Source organism: Trachypithecus francoisi, unplaced genomic scaffold (assembly GCF_009764315.1).
Source record: "Trachypithecus francoisi isolate TF-2019V2 unplaced genomic scaffold, Tfra_2.0 Lachesis_group4, whole genome shotgun sequence".
Classification (NCBI taxonomy): Eukaryota; Metazoa; Chordata; class Mammalia; order Primates; family Cercopithecidae; genus Trachypithecus; species Trachypithecus francoisi.
The window spans coordinates 29,354,091-29,377,919 of NW_022681469.1; the positions used below are offsets into that span (position 1 = coordinate 29,354,091).

Consider the following 23,829-nt stretch of genomic DNA (forward strand, 5'->3'; position numbering starts at 1 on the left):
ACAGTGAACATAAGCTGGGTGAAAACAGCATATCGATGATCAGGTGAGAAGAGGAAGAGGGGCCCCAGCAGGGATGAGGGGAGCACCTAGTGAGGGATGAGGATCTTCAGAAGAGGGTGCGGTCAAGAGACAGAGAGAAGATGCTTTAAGGAGTAATCAACTGTGTCAAAAGGTGCTGAAGACTGAATAAGATAAGAAAAAAAACCTGACAAGTGGATTTAGCAAGAGAGAAGTAAATTAATAAAGAAACAGGGTAGGCTGGGTGTGGTGGCTCACGCCTGTAATCCCAGCACTTTGGGAGGCCGAGGAGGGGGATCACGTGAGGTCAGGAGTTTGTGACCATCCTGGCCAACATGGCAAAATCCCATCTCTACTAAAAAAACAAAAATTAGCCAGGTGTGGTAGCGCACACCTGTAATCACAGCTACTCGGAGGCATGAGAACCTCTTGAACCCGGGAGGCGGAGGTTGCAGTGAGCCAAGTGCAGTGTAAGCCAAGATCGCACCACTGCCCTCCAGCCTGGGCTACAGATCGAGACTCCGGCTCAAAAAAAAAGAAATAGGATGGGAAAATATGTTAAAAAGGTGTTTGATTTTGATCAAGCTAAACTAAAAATATATAAAAGGGATAATCTCATAAAAATTACTGAGGTATGCTGATTTATCAGGCTAAGTACATTTTGACTTCCCTTCTTAAAGGAAGAGGAAATCAGGCTGGCACAGCAGCTCACACCTATAATCCCAGTACTTTGGGAGGCTGAGGCAGGAGGATCGCTCGAGCCTAGGAGATTGAGATCAGCCTGGGCAACACAGTGAGACCCTCATCTTTAGAAATCATAAAATTAAAAAAAATTAAACAAAAATTTTAAAAAGAGGAAATCAACGACTCCGAAGACTGTCATTCTGAGTTTTACATTCTTATTCCCTGTGGAAGGGAGCTGTACTTAGTAATAATTATGGAGGTATTCAGCATTTACATTGAAAGAGGAGCAGAGCAGCCTGAGGGCTAAACGTTTACTTGGCTACCTTGATTGTGATTCATCAAACTCCTAATGTTCTTTTGTTCAGAACAACCCCAAGCTAAAAGTTTTTTTGTTTTTTTTTTTTTTAAATCCAACCCAAAGGACCAAGTGAAAGGGAAAAAAAACTGCCAGAAGAAAGAGGACACCACAGCCATGCCCTTGGTTGGGAGCACTCTTCTGGCACTACAATGTCTTTTCCAAGGCTGCTACTGTTTCACTACCAGATTCCAGTCTGCATCTCACTCCCTGGTCAGATCATTAAGGACTAAATGCAGAAAAGTGATCAGAGGCCCGCCCACACCTGTGCCACTTGCCTCTGAGTCTCTTCCTTACCTCCCACCCCTTACCTGGGTCATTTTGTCCACAGAGACTGGAATTCCGTCGATGGTGAGAGGCGGCAGTTCTGAGTTAACCTCCTGTGGCGCAGGGGCGTGTTCTGCCAGAGCAGACTCCAGGTCTTCCAGGATCATGCTCTTGTACTTACGCACCTGCAGGGAATTAAGGGCAGAAGTAAACAAGATGCCCAACAACCAGGGAGGATTGGTGCCAAGCAACAAGAGAGTGGGTGGGGCTGGCCTTCCTGAGTCATAGCATAGCTCTAAGAACAAACACTTTTACAAGCAAATAAAAATACCCACTGGTCCCAAAGACAACATACTGAACAGAATTAAATGAAAAGATGATGAAATTACAGGTAACAACAATAGAAGAGAGCCAGTGGAAAAATTTTCCAGAAATACTGCTTCTCAGTTAAAATCACATTTTCTCAATGAGGGTGCCATCGCCTGTTCCAGGTCTAACAGGCATGGTATTCATGGTTCTGCATTTCCCAGGCCAATGGATGAACAACTAGCTGTGGCAGCTCATCACCAAAATCATTTTCAAGATCTTTAAGGACTTACATTTCTAAAACTCAAAGTAACCAATTCGTTCAAAATTGCTGCTACATTCCTGCAAAGTCAGACTACCAAACAGACAGGAGATTCAAGCATACAAGAGACTGAACTGAAAAGAATTAGAGAAAAAAAAAACAAAACCGATAGGTGTATGTTGTGGCTGAGTGCCACTATTGGTAAGGCCCGGGCCAGAGGGAGCCCCCTAGGTCAAATCTCTCTTGCTTCTGGTAGGGCTTGGTGACAGAAGTGAACCTCCAACCCATGACACCTTTAGCTCTAGCCCAGGTCGGAACCAGATATTGTTGTTTGTTGTCTGCATTCCCACCACTGCCAGTGAAATGTCTCAACTTAACAGTAACACACTGGACATGCACACATTTTTCTATCATGAACAGAAAGGGTGGACAAACGCTGGGTCCTCCAACCACCAATATAATGGGCTCTATCAATATAATGGCACTATTTTAGGGGAGAAAATGGAAGAGAAAATGAGGTTTGTCTAGAAGTTCCAACAATGTTTGAATCCTGGGTTGTCTGCTGAGTGGTCTGGACTCTACACACTTCCTTATAAATATCTTGTTATGTGGATTAAAAAAGAAAAATTCCCATACTCTACCCCAAGCATCTGGAAAAATAAATATTATTATTGGCTACATAGTGCAACTTCTGCAGCTGAAGAATCCTCCAAGTAGGTCAATAACTAAGGGGATCAGAGAAAAATAGTACAAACTGGCAGACTCATTATCTTTCCAGAGATGCAGTTGTATCCTGGTCTCTAATAAAAAATAAAGTTTCAAAAAGTATTGCCATTATATTTATTGCAACATAAGCAGCTGATGTTGCCACAGCAACTTTACAGGATTATATTTTCTGCTATGTTTCTGTATTCTAGACAGTATTTATGCTGCCTACTTACACACACACAAAAATGAATCTTACGAGCCTAGTGATATGGTTTGGCTCTGTGTCCCCACCCCAATTTCATCTCGATTGTTATCCCTACATGTTGAGGGAGGGACCTGGTGGGAGGTGACTGGATCATGGAGGCAGTTTCTCCCATGTTGTTCTCGTGATAGTGAGTTCTCACAAGAGCTGATGGTTTAAAAGTGTTTGGCAGTTCCCCTGGCATTCCCTCCCTGCACCTGTCTCTCTGTCTCTCTCTCTCCTGCCACCATATAAGACGTGTCTTGCTTCCCCTTCTGCCATGATTAAGTTTCCTGAAGCCTCCCTAGCCATGTGGAACTATAAGTCAATTAAACTTCTTTTATTTATAAATTATCTAGTCACAGTTAGTTCTTTATAGCAGTGTGAAAACGGACTAACACACCTACCTTCTGGTCTTAGAACTTCAAGGTTTATAAGGTTAAACCCTTATATTAGGTATAAGCCAATAGGAAGAATGATCACTTTAGAAAAACAGGCTGTGTGCGGTGGCTCACACCTGTAATCCCAGCACATTGGGAGGTTGAGGCAGGCAGATCCCTTGAGCCCAGGAGTTTAAGACCAGCCTAGGCAACATGGTGAGACCCTGTCTCCACTAAAAATACAAAAATTAGCCAGGCATGGTAGTGCATGTCTGTGGTCCCAGCTACTCAGAAGGCTGAGGTAGGAGGATGGCTTGAGCCCAGGAAGTGGAGGTTGCAGTGAGCCGAGATCGTGCCACTCCAGCCTGGGTGACAGAGCCAGACCTTGTCTCAAAAATAAATAAGTAATAATTTTAAAATAAAAACAAACTTCATCTGGCTTTTAGAAACACCTGGCATTCGAAAATGGAAAATCATTAGGTTATTACTTCTTTATTAGCCAGTTTCAAACAATTTCAGCCATTTTTATGAGCCAGTTTATCAGTGCTATATAATTCTTTTAAAATATCTTGTTTTTGTTTGTTTGTTTGTTTTTTAGTGCCGGTAGAGCATCCCTAAGTAATTTGCAACAAAACAACTTCAGGTATAACCAAAGCATTTCTATCTAAGCTTGCTTACTAAAGTTGAGTAACTTTCTCAGAATTACTGACCTCATGTTTTAATTCTATCTGATCTATCAATTCTGAGTTGCATTTTTCTTTCATATTTATCAGTCTTCTGAAATTGGGATACATCTTAAAATTGCTATGGACAAGGCAACAACAGGGCATAGCTGTCACTGCCTGCAGCCATGTGAACATGTTTGCTATCCCTGGCCTTTTTACTCAACAAATCATTTAGCACCATTTGAGAAGAGAATGTGAGTCTTGACCGTTGTCTATAACCTTCCCAATGACAACTTCTGGTAAGATCAAGAAGCACTGCCAGGCGTGGTGGCTCACACCTGTAATCCCAACACTTTGGGAGGCTGAGGCGGGCAGATCACCCGAGGTCAGGAGTTCGAGACCAGCCTGACCAACATGGTGAAACCCTGTCTATACTAAAAATACAAAAATTAGCTGGGTGTGGTGGTCGGTGCCTATAATCCCAGCTACTTGGGAGGCTGAGGTAGGAGAATTGCTTGAACCCGGGAGGGAGAGGTTGCAGTGAGCTGAGATTATACCACTGCACTCCAGTTTGGGTGACAGGGCGAGACTCCGTCTCAAAAAAAAAAAAAAAAATGCACTTGCATCAAACCTGTTGCTGCTTGTGGGGGTGGGAAATCAGAGACAATAAAAGAGCACTTTTAAAAGAAATACAGCATTGCCCGTTTTCATGATGCCACAGAGGACAATATTACATGAAAAAACACAGCTAATGATGACTGAAACAAGAAGTAATTCAAAAGGGTTGGACTCTGAATGTGAAGAAGTTTTAGGAATACCTTATTTCACTTATATTTTCCTTTTTATATATACACAAAAATGATATATGATTAAAAGGTATGTCTAAGAAAGAGCTCTTTCAATAAGTAGAAAATAAAAATTCTAAGTGATAGCACTGTGTAAACGCGCATCAGTGTTTTTTCTTTCTTCATAGTACACAAATAACAGCACATCTTATAATCAATGGTGTCACAGATGAGATAAAATACAGGTTTGTGTTCCAACTTATGCCTTCTATTGCAAAAACCACAGCTTACGCCTTTGTCACTCCATACCAATATGTCAATTGGTTTCACAACTAAGGTAAACATCCACTTAAAATCAAAATCAGTTACCACTCTCTTCCCCCCATCTTGTATACCACTGCCGTTTGAAATTTTGGAAACGCTTATTATCATCAAACACCGTTTACTGAGCACTTACTTTGTGCCAAGGACTACAAGTGTTGTCTCAAATAATCCTTACCATAATTCTATAAGGAAAATATTATTATACTCATTTTGCAAATAAGAAAACTGAGCCTTAATAAACTTAAGTAACTTTCCCCAAATCATATTAACTAGTAAGAAGTATAGCCAAAAAACAAACAAATTTTTATCTAGCTCCAAAGCTGGTATGTTTAGCCACATCACTATCATTTATCTTTTTTTTTCTCAAGAAACTGCTATAGTTCCCCACTTCTTATAAGATGAAGTCCAAGTTTCTCTGGCCAGCATTTCAATCTTTCCAATTATTTGTTTTTTCAATACTCCTTTGCCAGAGCCACCAGAAACAGTTGTGCCTGCCTAATCCTGGAGACTATGTGAATGACACCTCTTAAGCTCCCAGCATACAACCTCCATGGAGTCCTATACTGAGCAACTTTGTTCACTTTCTTCCTTCTTTAGCTGCCCAGCCTCGTCACTCACCTTGGCATCTAGCAAGTTCTTTTCTTTGAAACTTCTAGAGACCTTTTTTTTTTTTTAAAGATGGAGTCCCGCTCTGTTACCCAGGCTGGAGTGCAGTGGCGTGATCTCGGCTCACTGCCACCTCCATCTCCTGGGTTCAAGCAATTCTCCTGCCTCAGGAGAATTGGGATTACAGGTGCCCGCCACCATGCCTGGCTATTTTTTTATATTTTTAGTAGAGATGGGGTTTCAATGTGTTGGCCAGGCTGGTCTCGAACTCCTGACCTCAAGTGATCCGCCCACCTAGGCCTCCCAAAGTGCTCGGATTACAGACATGAGCCACCACATAAATCTGCTTCTTATCCAAATATTTTCCATTTTTCTAGGACCAGTTCAATTCCCACTTGCTCTGAAAAAACTTCCCAATTATTCTTGCTATAATTCTCTTCCTCCTTTAAATTCCTACTGACATAAATAAATATGTGTCATTTATACTGTTATTTCTGGAATACACTATACACAACCAGTGCATGACATTGCTGAGCACAGGGCCAGGTCTTTTGCTTATTTTATACACACACACACACACACACACACACACACACACAAATGAGACAGGCTCTTACATGTTGTCCAGGCTGAAATATTATAAAATATTTTAAATATACAAATACAGGTAACACATTAACAAACATTTTATGATTACCAGAGATGGAGGGTGTTTGTGGTATTTGCAGGAGCCATTAGAGTTTTATTTTGTTTTGTTTTTTGAAACAGGGTCTTGATCTGTCACACAGGTTTGTTCACTGCAGCCTCAAATTCCTAAGCTCCAGTGATCCTCCCACCTCAGCCTCCCAAGTAGCTGGGATCACAGGTGTGCACCACCACACTTGGCTAATTTTCAAAATGTATGCTATATGGTCACTGGGTTGGGTTGCAAAAACAGTCCCAGACAAGATACCGTAATTTTTTTGTATTCCTGCAGCTTGACTGGATAAAGGAAGAGTCTTTGGGAAGGTCTCATAAATTTTTTTTTTTTTTTAATTTTCTACAAGCTCCTATGAGACTAAAAACATATTGTCATCTGAGGTATGTAACAAAGAGCTGGCCTCAGACCTGTGACTGTGAAGCACATCTGGCTTCCAGCCAGGCCGCAGGCTGTGGCCCCTGAAGTTACGCTGATTTCATCCTATTTTCTCTTCAGCCCCAGAGTCTGCCTCCTTTCTTCTCCTGTCTCCGTTCAGGGCTCTCATGTCCCCTTAGTCCTTTGGGATTCCCAGTTTTGAACCCTGAAACCCCAAAGGACTCAGATGGAATCCTTATCTCATACCTTGTATCCAATAGTGTTAAATCGTTATATGTTGACTAAGTAAATACATGAGCAACGTGGCTTTCACTATACTACTTTCCACATATCTTCCACATTGCATGCAACTCCCACGGTTGTTCATCACCCTAAAGACTATGATTATATATCATTAATCATTAGGGAAATGAAAATCAAAATTTGATTAATAATAAATGACCATAATAAGACTAAGGTATAAGATTAGGGAATTATTTGTACCTTAAATGTTTAACAGAAGTCAACCAAAATAATTGGGGCCTAGGGTCTCTTGGAGGGATGTAGTTCTTTAACACTTTTCCAATTTTGTATATGTTTATTACTCTATTGAGGTTTTCGGTTAATGCTTATTCTACTGAGGTTTGGATGTGTTTTGGTTATTTTATTTTCTTACTAAGTTAATCCACTTGGCTGAGTTTTTAACTTGCAAGAACAGAATTAATAGCCTTTTCTTACAATTTTCGATCTCTTCTTTTTTTTTTTGAGACGGAGTCTCGCTCTGTCGCCCAGGCTAGAGTGCAGTGGCCGGATCTCAGCTCACTGCAAGCTCCACCTCCCGGGTTCACGCCATTCTCCTGCCTCAGCCTCCCGAGTAGCTGGGACTACAGGCGCCCACCACCTCGCCCGGCTAGTTTTTTGTATTTTTTAGTAGAGACGGGGTTTCACCGTGTTAGCCAGGATGGTCTCGATCTCCTGACCTTGTGATCCGCCCGTCTCGGCCTCCCAAAGTGCTGGGATTACAGGTTTGAGCCACCGTGCCCGGCCAATTTTCGATCTCTTCTTGTCTGCAACTATAGATATCTTGTTTCTAAAGGTACATATTTGTTTTCTTCTCCCTTTTCCTCATTAGCATGTAGCAGTTTTTCTGTTTTATTAGACTTTTTATAGAACCAATTCTTGAATTTAACAAGTCTACTTTTCTTGTTCCCTCATTCATTTTTCACATGTTTATTTGTTCTATTTTTTCTTAGACTTATTTTATTACTCTCTTTCCACCTACTTTAGCTAGATGAAGTTTCTTTCTTTTCCAACTTTCTCGTATATATTTTTCTTTTTAAATAAGATCATGAATATTCCTTTGAGTACCAGTTTAGATAATAACTTCTAAGTTTTTATTTTTGGTTATCATTTTTGTTTCTAAATAACCTGTAAATTAAGATTTTTCTTTTAAAAATTTCCGGCCAAGCGTGGTGGCTCACGCCTGTAATCCCAGCACTTTGGGAGGCTGAGGCAGGAGCATCACCTGAGGTTAGGAGTTCAAGACCAGCCTGGCCAACATGGTGAAGCCCCCTCTCTAGTAAAAACACAAAAATTAGCCGGGCATGGTGGCAGGAGCCTGTAATCCCAACTACTCGAGAGGCTGAGGCAGAGAATTGCTTGAACCTGGGAGGAAAAGATGGCAGTGAGCCAAGATCGCACCACCGCACTCTAGCCTGGGCGACAGAGCGAGACTCCGTCTGAAATTTAAAAAAAAAAAAAAAAAAAAAGGCCGGGCGCAGTGGCTCAAGCCTGTAATCCCAGCACTTTGGGAGGCCGAGACGGGCGGATCACAAGGTCAGGAGATCGAGACCATCCTGGCTAACACGGTGAAACCCTGTCTCTACTAAAAAAATACAAAAAACTAGCCGGGCGAGGTGGCGGGCGCCTGTAGTCCCAGCTACTCAGGAGGCTGAGGCAGGAGAATGGCGTAAACCCGGGAGGCGGAGCTTGCAGTGAGCTGAGATCCGGCCACTGCACTCCAGCCTGGGCGACAGAGCGAGACTCCGTCTCAAAAAAAAAAAAAAAAAAAAAAAAATTCCGGCCAGTTGTGGTGGCTCATGCCTGTAATCCCAGCACTTTGGGAGGCCGAGGCAGGTGGATAATCTGAAGTCAGGAGTTTGAGACCAGCCTGACCAACATGGTGAACATGGGCCTCTACTAAAAATATAAAAATTAGCCGGGTGTGGTAGCATGCACCTGTAATCCCAGTTACTTGGACGGCTGAAGTAGGGAGAATCACTTGAAACCGGGAGGCAGAGGTTGCAGTAAGCTGAAATTGCACCACTGCACTCTAGCCTGGGCAATAGAGCAAGACACACACATACACACACACACACACACATACACACATTCCAGGTGATTGAAATTTTTTTCTTGTCTTTTGAAATTCTAAAATTCTGAATTTTCTGTAGTATGATCAGAAAATATTCTTTGGGGCCGGGCCTGGTGACTCACACGTGTAATCCCAACACTTTGGGAGGCCAAGGCGGGCGAATTACTTGAGGTCAGGAGTTCAACACTACCCCAGCCAACATGGCAAAACCCTGTCTCTACTAAAAATATAAAAATTAGCCAGCTACTCAGGAGGCTGAGGCAGAAGAACTGTTTGAACTAGTGAGGCGGAGGTTGCAGTGAGCTGAGACTGCACCACTGTACTCCAGCCTGAGCAACAAAGCAAGATCCTGTTTAAAAAAAAAAATTATTTGGGGCCTGGTAATAATAAACGGTCAATTCTTATAACTCATTTATGTAATTTTTCAAATACGGTATATTATCCCCTTGAAAGCTGTCAATGCTTCTGTATCTATTGTATCACCTTTATTCTTTTGTTTTTTGAGCCATTGTCTCACTCTGTCACCCAGGCTGGAGCACAGTGGAATAATCATAGTTCACTGCATCCTTGAACTCCTAGGCTCAAGTAATCCTCCTGCCTCAGCATCCCAAATAGCTGGGACTAAAAGTGCACACCACTACACCTGAATCAATTTTTTTTTTTTTTTTTTTTTGTAGAGACGGGGTCTCGCTATGTTGCCTAGACTGTCAACCTTATTCAATCTGTTATTCAGATCTCTATATTCTTGTTTATATTTTGCTTTGTTGATCTGACAAGGATAGTAAATTCTTTTACTACCATTGTGTGTGTGTGTGTGTGTGTGTGTGTGTGTTTTTCTTTTGGACAGGGTCTTGTTCTGTCATCCAGGCTAGAGTGCAGTGGTGCAATCACAGCTCACTGCAGACTTGACCTCTGGGCTCAAGCAATCTTCCCATCTCAGCCTCCCAAGAAGCTAAGATTATAAGCATGTGCTACCACATCTGGCTAATTTTTAAATTTTTTGTAGAGATGAGGTCTCACTATGTTGCCTGGGCTGGTCTCAAACTCCTGGCCTCAACCAATCCTCCCACCTCAGTTCCCAAAGTGCTGGGATTATACATATGTGCCACCGTGCCCAGCCCCATTGTGGGTTTTAACTATCTTTTTTCCTTACATTTCTAACTTTTTGATCTACATGCTGTGGTATGTATATGTCTGGTGGACTGACTGACTAACTGATTGAGAGACAGGGTCTCACTCTGTCACCCAGGCTGGAGTGCAGTAGCATCATGGCTCACTGCAGCCTTGATCTCCTGGGCTCAAGCAATCCTCCTGCCTCCGCCTCCGCCTCCCAAGTAGCTGAGTGTGGGCCAGTATGCCTGGCTTTTTTTTTTTTTTTTAATTTTTTGTAGAGACGAGGTCCCACTATGTTGCCCAGGCTTGTCTTGAACTCCTGGCCTCAAGCAATCCTCCCACCTCAGCCTTCCAAGTGCTGGGATTACAGGCATAAGCCACTGCAACTGGCCCCATGTTTTGCTTTAAAGTTACTTGAATAATATAAAGGTTCATGATAAATATGTACTTCTTATTTTAGCTGGGTGTGGTGGCACCTGCCTGTAGTCCCAGCTACTCAGGAGGCTGAGGTGGGAGGATCACTTGAACTCAAGAGGTGGCAGTTACAGTGAGCTGAGATTGCGCCACTACACTCTAACCTGGGCAACAGAGTGAGACCCTGTCTCTAAATAAATAAATTAATAAATAAATACTTCTTATCAATACTAAATGACCCCTGGTTGTCAGTTAATACTTTTTTGCCTTGACAATTAGGCTTTGTCTGATATTAATGCTGTGATCCATGATTTATTTTTTTCTGACAAACTTTTGCCTGTTATTTTACATTTAACATTTGTAACAGCTTTACTAATACACAGTTCACACACCATATGTATTTGTTTCCTATGGCTCCCACAAATCACCACAAACTAGGTGGCTTAAACCCACACAAATTTATTTTCTTGGTTTCTTTTTTTTTTTTTTTGAGACGGAGTCTTGCTCTGCCGCCCAGGCTGGAGTGCAGTGGCCGGATCTCAGCTCACTGCAAGCTCCGCCTCCCGGGTTCCCGCCATTCTCCTGTCTCAGCCTCCGGAGTAGCTGGGACTACAGGCGCCCGCCACCTCGCCCGGCTAATTTTTTGTATTTTTAGTAGAGACGGGGTTTCACCGTGTTAGCCAGGATGGTCTCGATCTCCTGACCTCGTGATCCGCCCGTCTCGGCCTCCCAAAGTGCTGGGATTACAGGCTTGAGCCACCGCGCCCGGCCTATTTTCTTGGTTTCACTTGGCAAAAGTCAAGGTGTTGGCAGGGCCGGGTCCTTCTGCAGGCTCTAAGGGTGCAGCTCCAAGAGAGAATTGTTTCTTTATCTTGTCTAGCTTCTGTCTAGCCTGTATCACTGGCTCTGGACCCCCTCCTTGCATCCAACCTCTTGCTTCCACCAACACATCTACTTCTATGCCAATCTCCCTTCGTTTCCCTCGTATAAAGATACTTGTGATTACATTTAGGGCCTACCTGGATAATCAAGAATAATCTCCCCATCTCAAGACCCTTAACTTAATTACAACTGCACTTTTGCTGTATAAGGTAATAGTCACAGGTTCCAGGGATGGGGACCTGTACATCTCTGGGGGGGTCATTATTCAGTTTGCCATACCATACAATTCACCCATGTAAAGGGTAAGACTTCATACTCGTAGGGTCCTAAAATTATCACTCAAATCTAATTTTAGAGCATTTCATTCCCCCTAAAAGAAACTCCATGCCCACTGGCTGTCACTCCCCATTCCTCCCTTCCCCTTCCCCAGTCTCTGGCAACCATTAATCCACTCTCTCTCTATAAATAAGATTTATCTATCCTGGACATTGCATATAAATGGAATCATACAATATGTGATCTTTTGTGACTGAGTTCTTTTGGTTACAACAATGTTTTAAAGGTTCATCCATACTACAGTATAATATCAGTACTTCTTCCCTTTTTCTTGCTGAATAATATTCCATTCTATGGATATACCACATTTTATTTATCCATTCATCAGCCAATGAACATTTGAGTTGTTTCCACTTTTTGACAATTATAAATAATGCTGCTATAAACACTGTATACAAGTTTGTGTGTGAACATATGATTTCAGTTCTCTTGGGTATAACTCAGGAATAGAACTGCTAGGTCACATGGCAACTCTACTTTTAACATTTTGAGAGATTGACAAACTGTTTTCCAAAGCAGCCATATCATTTTGCCTTTTCTTTCTCCAAATCTTCACCAACACTTATTGCTGTCTTTTTGATTATAGTCATCCCTGTGGTTATGAAGTGGTATCTCACTGTGGTTTTTATTTTCTAATGATTAATAATCATAGTCATGAGGGAAATGAAAATCAAAATGTGATTATTAATGATAAATGACTATAATGATTAATGATAATTATTTATCATTAGTTCTCATGTGCTTTTTGACCATTTCTATATCTTCTTTGAAGAAATATCTATTCAGATCTTTTGCCTATTTTTATTTTCATTATTTTTTGAGACAGAGTCTTGCTCAGTTACCCATGCTGGAGTGCAGTGGCACGTGATCTCGGCTCACTGCAACCTCTGGCTCCTGGGTTCAAGAAATTTTCCTGCCTCAGCCTCCTGAGTAGATGGCATTACAGGTGCCCACCACCATATCTGGCTAATTTTTGTATTTTTAGTAGAGATGGGGTTTCACCATATTGGCCGGGCTGGTCTTGAACTCTTGACCTCAAGGGTTCTACCTGCCTTGGCCTCCCAAAGTGCTAGGATTACAGGCGTGAGCCACTGTGTGCAGCCCTTTTGCCTATTTTTAAATTGGGTTGTCTTTTTTTTTTTTTTTTTTTGAGATGGAGTCTCGCTCTGTTGCCCAGGCTGGAGTGCAGTGGCACGATCTTGGCTCTCTGCAACCTCCACCTCCCGGGTTCAAGAGATTCTTCTGCCTCAGCCTCCCGTGTGGCTGAGACTACAGGCAGGTGCCACCACGCCTGGCTTTTTTTGTATTTTTAGTAGAGATGGGGTTTCACCATATTGGCCAGGCTGATCTTGAACTTCTGACCTCATGATCCGCCCACTTTTTATTGTTGAGTTGTAAGAATTCCTTGTATATGCTCAACACAAGTTTTTTTTATGAGACATATGATTTGCAAATATTTCTCCCATTCTGCGTGTTGTCTTTTCACTTTCTTGATTCTATTACTTGCAGCTGCTTTTAACATTTGTGAGTGGCTGTGAGTATGACATATACACTGAATAGACACAGGTTTGATTTGGATTGTTGTTCCAACCTGAAAGAACATCTATGCCCTTAACAAAGCAGTTTAACCCATTTATATGTATGTTTTATAGGAGAATTAACTGGCCTCACTTGTATTATTGTGTTCTAGACTATGTGTTTTAGTTTTTAAAAATTCCTTCCTTGTTTCTATCTTTTATACAGAGACTTGGTTTCATTTTTTTTCTTCGGTGCTCTGGAAGATATATTCTCCTTCTAATTTTACTGGTACTTGTAGTCCCTAACCTGTATTTATCAATGGCAGTCAAAGGTAAAATGTTTTTTATCTCAGTCTAGTGTATCCTGTTTAACAGAGTCTATATCTTCTTGTATTCTATGAGGGACTCCAACAGTTTTGCAAAACTTAAAAAAATGTTTTTGTAGTGAGTAATTTTCTAAAGTATTTTTCTGAGTCTTCTAGATGAATCTTTTTCATAGATTGCATCATCTTTACTACTATCAGTAGTATTGTTTAAGATTTTTGGTTCTAAAGAAGAGAAGATATGCCCAGATTTCATGTTTGTCAACAGTGTGACAGTAAAGGCTATTTCTCAGATACCATTTTGAAGTAGGAGCCTTCTACTATATTCTTCTAAGGAAAAGTCCTAACACATCCTAACTGTAGGGCTTCAGGAATTTTTGGAAAAACTCAAAATAAAACTCAAAAATGTTAAGAAATACCCACAACATTTCAGGGATGGGAAGATGGTGTTTAAAAAAAAAATACAACAAACAGAATTTCTATCAATTGATTACTAATTCTGAACTCAAAAAATGCCTTTATTCAATATGGGAGACATCTAATAAATGTCATTTTAAGCAAATAAATTTTATCCTAATAAAAACAAAATGCAATTTAAATCTTGACAGATCATTACTCCACTGATTCAAAGTTAATTTGGCCCAAGAAGGAATAGTTCCTATTGTATAAGTATGCAGGGGCAAAAGACTATTTTTATAAAATTAGCTCTGGATAGTTATACAATCAAAATGTTCAAATATAGTTCTATATTTGCAGCAGAGTATTAAATCAACTCTTTGATAAATGTAAGAGATTTCAAATATGTAACTCAAATAACTGATCAATAAAATGACCCCCAGGTTTCCCTTAGGAAATCGACACCTTGGAATTATCTACTATTTTGTTTCTGATATAAATCAGTAATTTTCTTACAAAATCCTGCATTGTTTCCTAACAAACAAAACCCCTTGTTTCCCCCTCCCCTCCCCACTTCCCCTGGCCACCCATTGCATCTGGGCAGGTAAAATACCTTGACACAGGTAAAATACCTTGACACAGGAAGTAAAAACAGTAATGATCATTTTGTTTTGATATGCATAAAGCAATCTGAAAACTAGTCCCCTCTCCCATGCCTGGATTAGGGGGTAACAGAAATGCTAACTGTTATTCTTGACAGAGGATCAGAAGAATGGAAGCAGCTGACAGAAAGCAAAGGGCAAGCGAGAACAGCTTGGTTGTGACTTACCACATTCTCCAAAGGTGCTGCACCAAACACTTTAAAGACAGGGTTAGGTTTAGAGGGTGAGATACAGAGGACAATAGCTTGCTGTCCCACGCGAGTAGTATATTCATCTAATGTGGCTCGAAGTTTCCTGAATCAGAAAAGGAAACAAGAATAAAAACAGTTCTAAAAAGATGGAAATTATAGTGACATAGACACAAATGACTTAAGACAGTTTATTCTGATAAGATATGCTTTCTTTTACGTAAAATGTGAAAAGGGGATCAGCAGAAACATGTACATACCTTTTTCTTAAAGACTACTGATAGAAGGCTCAATTGAAGGCTTTGCCTTGGGACATAACCACGACACAATTTTGAACATGGTATCATTCTTCTTGATCTGATAACACCACTTACTACTACTTAAAATTATAAAGACTACAACTGTCCAGGCACGGTGGCTCATTTCTGTTGTAATCCCAGCACTCTGGGAGGTCGAGGCGGGCGGAACACTTGAGGCCAGGAGTTCGAGACCAGCCTGGCCAACATGGTGTACAGCCCGTCCCTACTAAAAATACAAAAACATTAGCCAGGCTTGGTGGCACATGCCGGTAATCCTAGATTCTTGGAAGTCTGAGGCATGAGAATTGCTTGAATCCAAGAGGTGGAGGTTGCAGTGAACCAAGATGGTGCCACTGCACTCCAGCCTGGGCAACAGAGCAAGACTTTGCCTCAAAAAAAAAATTACAACCAAGATGTGCTCTTACAAAATTTATTGTATCATCTCCACGCTTAATAAAAGGGGCTCAAATGATTTGCTTTTACACCTTTTATTGATATTGTTTATATCTCACTGAGATAATTTTGTTCAAAAGTACTACAAGCATACCTAGTTTTATTGTGCTTTGTTACTTTGTGTTTCACAGACACTGTTTGGGATCTTTCTTTAAAACAAAGGTTTGTGGCAACCCTATGTCAAGCAAGTTCATCAGCGCCATTTTCCTAACAGCATGTGCTCACTGCATGTCTCTGTGTCACATTTTGGTAACCCTAGTAATATTTCAAACTTTTTCATTATGATTATAATCTGTTACAGTGATCTGTGATCAGTGATCTTTGATGTTACTATTTTAATTGTTTTGGGACACCACAAACAGTGCCCACAAAAGACGGCAAACTTAACCGATAAATGTTGTGTGTGTTCTGAATGCCCCACTGATCAACTGTTTCCTGCCTCTCTCCCTCTCTTCAGGCCTTCCTGTTCCCTGAGACACAGTATTGAAATTAGGCCAACTGATAACCCTATAATGGCCTCTAAGTGTTCAAGTTTCACGAAGAGTCGCACATCTCTCACTTTTAATCAAAAGCTAGACATGACTAAGCTTAGTGAGGAAGGCATGTCGAAAGCCAAGACAGGCTGACAGCAACGCCGCTTGTGCCAAACAGTTGGCCGTGTTGTTAATGCAAAGGAAAGTCCTTGAGGGAAATTACAAGTGCTACTCCAATGAACACACAAATGATAAGAAAGCAAAACAGTTTTATTGCTGATATGGAGAAAGTTTTAGTGGTCTGGATAAAAGATCATACCAGCCATAACAATCCCATAGGCCAAAGCCTAATGCAGAGCAAAGCCCTGACTCTTTCAGAGGTTGGTTCATGAGGTTCAAGGAAAGAAGCCATCTCCAATACATAAAAGTACAAAGTGAAGCTGCAAGTGCTGATGTAGAAGCTGCAGCAAGTTATCCAGATGATCTAGCTAAGTGGCTACACTAAACAACAGATTTTCAATGTAGACAAAATAGCCTTCTATTGGAAGAAGATACCATCTAGGACTTTCCTAGCTAGAGAGAAGTTGATGCCAGGTTTCAAAGCTTCAAAGGACAGGCTGACTCTCTTGTTAGGGGCTAATGCAGCTAGTGACTTTAAGGTCCTTTAAAAATCATGCTAAATCTATTCTGCCTGTCCTCTGTAAACAGAGTAATAAAACCTGGATGGTAGTACATCTGTTTACAGCATGGTTTATGGACTATTTTAAGCCCACTGTTGAGACCCACTGCTCAGAAAAAAAAAAATTCCTTTCAAACTATTGTTGCACATTGACAATGCACCTAGTCACTCAAGAGCTCTAACGGAGATGTACAAGGAGATTAACGCTGTTTTCATGCCTGCTAAGACAACATCCATTCTGCAGCCCATGGATCAAGGAGTCATTTCAACATTCAGGTCTTATTAAGTAAGAAATGCATTTTGAAAGGATACAGCTGCTATAATGAGTCCTCTGATGGATCTGGGTAAAATAAATTGAAAACCTTCTAGAATGGATTCACCATTCAAGATGCCATTAAGAGTACTTGTAATTCATGTACAAGTACATGGGAGGAGGTCAAACTATCAACATTAATAGAAGTTTGGAAGAATTTGATTCCAAGCCTCATGCATGACTTTAAGGAGTTCAACACTTCAGTGGAGGAAGTAACTGCAGATGCAGTAGAAAAAGTAAAAGAACCAGAATTAAAAGTGGACCCTGAAAATGGGACTGAATTGCTACAATATCATGATAAAATTTGAAGGGATGAGAGGTGCTTCTTATTGATGAGCAAAGAAAGCAATTTCCTGAGATGAAATCTACTCCTGATGAAGATGCTATGAATACTGTTGAAATGACAATAAAAGATTTACAATATTACACAAACGTGATGAAGCAGCAGCAGAGTTTGAGGGGATTAATTTTCCAATTTTGAAAGTTTTACTGTGGGTAAAATGCTATCAAACAGCATCACATGTTACAGAGAAATCGTTCATGAAAGAAAGAGTCAATCGATACAGCAAAATTTGTTGTCTTATTTTTAAGAAATTGCCACAGCAGGCCGGGCGCGGTGGCTCAAGCCTGTAATCCCAGCACTTTGGGAGGCCGAGACGGGTGGATCACGAGGTCAGGAGATCGAGACCATCCTGGCTAACACAGTGAAACCCCGTCTCTACTAAAAAATACAAAAAACTAGCCGGGCGAGGTGGCGGGCGCCTGTAGTCCCAGCTACTCCGGAGGCTGAGGCAGGAGAATGGTGTAAACCTGGGAGGAGGAGCTTGCAGTGAGCTGAGATCTGGCCACTGCACTCCAGCCTGGGCCGCAGAGCGAGACTCCGTCTCCAAAAAAAAAAAAAATTGCCACAGCCACCCCAACCGTCAGCAACAATTACCCCGATCAGTCAGCAGTCATCAACTCCGAGGTAAGACCCTCAACCAGCAATACGATGATGACTCACTGCAGGCTCAGATGAGCATTAGCATCTTTTTAGCGATTAAGTGTTTTAGTGGTCAAGCCCAGTGGCTCACGCCTGTAATTCCACCACTTTGGGAGGTTGAGGCGGGAGGACTGCTTGAGCCCAGGAGGTTAAGCCCAGTCTGGGTAACATAGTAAGACCCCGTCTTCATAAAAAGAAGAAAAAATTTGCCAGGTATAGTGACATGCACCTATTGTCCCAGCTACTTGGGAGGCTAAGTGAGAGGATCACTTGAGCCCAGGAGATGGAGGCTACAGTGAGCCATGATCGCACCACTGCACTCTAGCCTGGACAAGAGAGCTAGAATTTGTCTCCAAAAAAAAAAAAGGATTTTAAAATTATGGTATGTACATTGCTTTTTTTTTAGACATAATACCATTGCAACACTTAACAGAGTATAGTGTTAACATAACTTTTTTATGCATTGAGAAACCAAAAAATTTCTGTGACTTACGTGATACTTGCTTTATTGTCTGGAACCAAACCTGCAATATCCAAGGTATACCTATGCTTTTAAAACGTTGTAGCTTCAGATTTTCATTGTGATATAAACAATTATTCTCAGTCCTACAGTATTTCACAAGTGAGGATGAAATGAAAAGTTTTTTTTTAAGATGGAGTCTCACTCTGTCGCCTAGGCTAGAGTGCAGTGGTGCAATCTTGGCTCACTGCAGCCTCCGCCTCCTGGGTTAAAGTTATTCTCCCGCCTCAGCCTCCCAACTAGCTGGGATTATAGGCGCCTGCCACCATGCCTGGCTAATATTTTGTATTTTTAGTAGAGATGGGGTTTCACCATGTTGGCCGAGCTGGTCTTGAACTCCCGACCTCAGGTGATCTGCCCACCCTGGCCTCCCAAAGTGCTGGGATTATAGGTGTGAGCCACCGGGCCCAGCTGAAAACGGCTTAAAAAAATTATTTTACTTTAAGTTCCGGGATACATGTAGAGAATGTGCAGGTTTGTTACAAAGGTATACATGTGCCATGGTGGTCTGCTGCACCCATCAACCCAAAAACAGCTTTTTAAAACATAGTAACAATGGATGAAACAGAAACACAGCCTCTTCCCTCTGAAATCATGGGAGATGATTTCAAAGTTCTACATTTCAGAATTCTGAAATGTGTGAGCAAAGGACCACTTACCAAACAAGAAATCTGATGGAATTCCTTGAAACAATGGTTTATATTCACTGTCTCTAATTCTCCTCTCTCCATTCTCCCTTAAAGCTATTCCAATCTTTTCACCCTTACCGCTCCTTTGAATACACTCTTGTCAACTTCAATTGTGAACTCCATGTTACTAAATCTAATGGTCAGTTGGCATCTTTTTCAACCCGTCAGAAGCATTTGATAGCTGACCACACGCTCTCCTTCCCGACACACTTTTTGTACCTGGTTTCCAGGATACCACTCTCTTGGTTTGTTTCCTGACTCACTGGTTGCTTCTTAGACTCTTTTGCTGGCTCCTTTCATCTCTCTAACCTCCAAAAGGTGGAGCGCTTCAGGCCTCAGTCCATACTCCCTGCCTAAGTGACCTCATCCAGTCTCCTAGTTCTAAATACTACTTATATGCTTATATCATCTTCAGCTAAGGCCTCTCATTTGAATTCCAGACTCACATATCCAACTGCTTATTTTGTTTCTCCACTTAATGGTTAGAGGCATCACAAACTTACCATGTCCAAAACCAAATTCCTGATTCTGTCTCACCCTCACTGTCATGCTTGCTCCCTCTCCAGTAAATGCCATCACAATCCTTCTAGTAATCAGACCAAAAATCACCCTGCACTCCTTCTTTTCTCGCACACTCCACGTCAACGAATCATGATGAGTTGACTTGTTAAATACATCTAGAACCTGATCACTTCTTACTACCCATGCTGCTGCCATGTTGATTTTAAGACACTTATCATTTCTGGCCTAGATTACTATAATCACCACCTAATTGGTCTCCCTGATTCCATTCTTGCATCCCCAGATTCTATTCTCAACACCGTAGCCTGAGTGATGCTTTAAAAATGTAAGTAAGATGATACCATTGCTCTAGTCAAAAGCCTACACTGACATCTCACCTCACTCAGAGTAAGAGTCAAGCCCCTGATATTGGACTATAAGATCTCCTAAGCCAAGTGCAGTGACCCACACCTGTAATCCCAGCATTTTGGGTATGAGGCACAAGGATTGCTTGAGGCCAGGAGTCCCAGACCAGCCTGGACAACATAGCAGGACCACATCTATCAAAAAAAAAAAAGATCTCCTGGAGTGGCTCTTCTCTACTACTCCGAACATCTTCTCATATCTCCCTGGTTGTTCCTCAAAAACAACTACCACGTTCACACTTTGGAGTCTTTGTTCTTGATACTCCCCCTGCCTGAGATGTTCTTCCCCTCAGTATCAACGTATGTGCTCTTTCAGCGTCTTCAAGTCTCTGTTCAAAGGCTGCCTTATCAAAAAGCATTTCCCAGACCATCCTCATAAAAGAGAAAAATGACTATATCCCCCTACCTCCTGACTTTTCTATTTTCCTTACTCCACTGTATTTTTTTTCCCATTGCACTTATCATCACCTGACATATTGCACATTGTTTTTTTTTTCCCCCTTCTAGCAGGATACAAGCTCTCTAAAGCAATTTGTTTTGTTCACTCTTCTATGCCCAATGTCTACAACAATGGCTTGCACATAGCAGGCATACAACTTTTCTGAATGGATTAATGTGATATTACATATCTGTTAAATCATATTTCTTTGTTTTCGTGTATTTAATTTTGTAAGAATACTTTTAAGTCTACATCTGTCATCAAGGAATCAAACCAAGCATCCTTGACAAACCTAATCATATATGTTCTAAGTCTGTCATCCACAGGAAGTATTTGAGGAATAGTAATAATACGGATAAGGGAGCCCTCACCGAAGCAAACGTGTTTGTTGCCTCTTCCGGATAGATGGATTAGACTCAAATACATGAGGCCGTTTCCGTTTCTTTCCTGTTGCCACAGCAGCAGCAGCGGCCATTCCCACAGGACCTGAAATAATAACGTATGTGCTGAGATTAGGCAGCTGCCTGTAAACTGTTCAAGACAGAAACAATTAAAAAGGTACAAAAAAGGTAGCACTGCTTTCCCAATATGTTGTCAGTAAATATAGAATGGTCCTGATATTATCAGTATACTTCACTATTGTTTAACATGATTCATATTGTGATTTACCAATAAAACATATAATGAATCTTATAAAAAAGCAAATGACTTACACCTCCCCACCACACACCAGTTTGAATTTTGTATAATGTTGTTTTTGTTTTGCTTTGTTTTGCCAGCATGCCCATACTGTTAAGGCAATATTCTTAGAGGTGCTAGGAAGAATTGCAGCACTAAGAGGAAAAGCTTGCCAAAATTGAAAAAATTTCCAGATTTTACTTCTATCCCTGTGTCCCTGTTTCCATTACTCCAAGACACTGCCAAGTTAAGGAAGTTGGAGATAATCACTCACATTTGGAACTCCAACAACACCTAAAGGAGTATCTGAATGAGTACCATCTTAATTGAAAAAATTTTCTTGTATATCTGGGAATTGTGCCAAAAATGGAGATGTTCAACACAAGGTCAAGTTGATGAAGGCATTCTGGCAGAAAAGAGATAACTTTCCCACTCTGAGAAAATGTTAATAAAAGTTAGTCTGGCTTGCCCTGAAACTAATGTATAATGCCTTGTTTTGTCTTTCGAAGGGTAGATGGAGGGTAGACTCTAAGGAACTGCTGAAGTCTCTGATTCCTGGGACCTCAACATATCAAAGACAATCTTTTTTAAAAGGCATGTTACCTTTATCTTTACTTGTGAATCCTGTAAAAGGCTTAAATAAAAATTAAATTTAATTGCTCATCTGTATATTGGCATATATATTCTAAGTGGCTCAAATAAAATAAGCCTCCCTGTAAACCTAAATGAACTTTTCTACATGTTGTTAGTAGTATAATCAGCCTGACTTAAATAAACCACTCTAAAGAACCTCAAAGCAAATAAAAAATAAACGACTGCTTTTTCCCTTTCTTTCCATCATAAATAGCTGTTATGGAAAAAATTTTATTGCTGCATTTCCCAACATTTTATTTATTTTTCAAAATTGTGGTAAGAACACTCAACATGTTATCTACTCTCTTAAAATGTAAAGTGTACAATACATCATTGCTAACTATAAGCCCAATGTCGTACGGCTATCTAGAACTTATTCCCCTTGCATCACTGAAGAGCAACTCCCCATCTGTCCCTCACCCCAGACCCTGGCAACCACCATTCTCCTCTGTTTCTATGACTATTTTAGATACCTTCTATAAGTACAATCATGCAGTGTTTGTCTTTCTATGACAGGTTTGTTTCACTTATCATAATATCCCCAAGGTGGAACCACGTTGTCACATATGACAGCATTCCCTTGTGTTTTTAAGGGTGAATAATGTTCCATTGTACATGCAGATCACAATTGCTTTAGCCATTCATCCACCGATGGGGCATTTAGGCTATTTTCACATCTTGCTATTGTAAATAACACAACAATGAACAAGGAAGTGCAGATATCTCTTTGGGGTCCTGATTTCAATTCTCTTGGATAAATACCCAGAAGTGAGACGCCAGGATCATATATGGTAATTCTAGTTTTAATTTTTTGGAGGAATCTCCATGCTGTTTTCCATAGCAACTGGACCACTGTACATTCCCACCAACAGTATATAAGGGTTCCAGTTACTCTATGACCTCACCGCCACCAGTTATCTTTTATATATATATATATATATATATTTTTTTTTTTTTTTTTTTTTTTTTTTGAGACGGAGTCTCGCTCTGTCACCCAAGCTGGAGTGCACTGGCCAGATCTCAGCTCACTGCAAGCTCCGCCTCCCGGGTTCACGCCATTCTCCTGCCTCAGCCTCCCGAGTAGCTGGGACTACAGGCGCCCACCACCTCGCCCGGCTAGTTTTTTGTAGTTTTTAGTAGAGACGGGGTTTCACCGTGTTAGCCAGGATGGTCTCGATCTCCTGACCTTGTGATCCGCCCGCCTCGGCCTCCCAAAGTGCTGGGATTACAGGCTTGAGCCACCGCGCCCGGCCTATCTTTTATATTTTTGATGACAGTTGAGCATCTAACCTGTTGGTGATTTTATGTCTTCTTTACAGAGATGTCTATTCGAGTCCCTTGCCCATTTTTTATATTGAGTTATTTGGTTTCTTGCAGCTGAGTTGTAGGAGTCCAATATTTTATTATAAAAACTTCAAAACATATGTGCAAAGTTGAATTTAACATCTTATTATACATATCTATCCATCTTTCTATCCATTCATCAGCTCACAGTGAGGTTTTTCAATGTGTTTCAAAGCAAACTGCGAATATCAATATGATCCCCCTAAATACTTCAGCAGGCACAGCATCAGCTAGAGTTCAATATTTTACAATTTTTTTCTTTTGAGGTAAAATTTGCATATAATGAAGTGTACAAATCCAAGTATACATTCAATACATTTTAAAAATGTATATACTCATGAAACTCAAATTCTGGCCAGGCGCAGTGGCTCATGCCTGTAATCCCAGCACTTTGGGAGGCTGAGGCGGGAGGATCACCTGAGGTCAGGAGTTTGAGACCAGCTTGACCAACATGATGAAACCCCATCTCCACTAAAAATACAAAATTAGCTGGGCATGGTGGCGCATGCCTGTAGTCCCAGCTACTCGGGAGGCTGGAGCA

At 41.1% G+C, this 23,829-nt stretch overlaps 1 protein-coding gene across 12 annotated transcripts in view; it reads right to left on the minus strand.

Moving 5' to 3' along the window:
- The window catches only part of NRF1 (nuclear respiratory factor 1), a 151,039-nt gene that overhangs the window by 68,936 nt on the left and 58,274 nt on the right, over window positions 1–23,829 (minus strand). For all 12 annotated transcript variants that reach the window (XM_033194516.1, XM_033194515.1, XM_033194517.1 and 9 more), the window contains 3 exons: window positions 21,005–21,119; window positions 14,840–14,966; window positions 1,369–1,509 (listed from right to left, as the gene is read on the minus strand). In XM_033194516.1, the coding sequence (XP_033050407.1) occupies window positions 1,369–1,509; window positions 14,840–14,966; window positions 21,005–21,119 (383 nt within the window). The remainder of the gene's footprint in view (window positions 1–1,368; window positions 1,510–14,839; window positions 14,967–21,004; window positions 21,120–23,829) is intronic.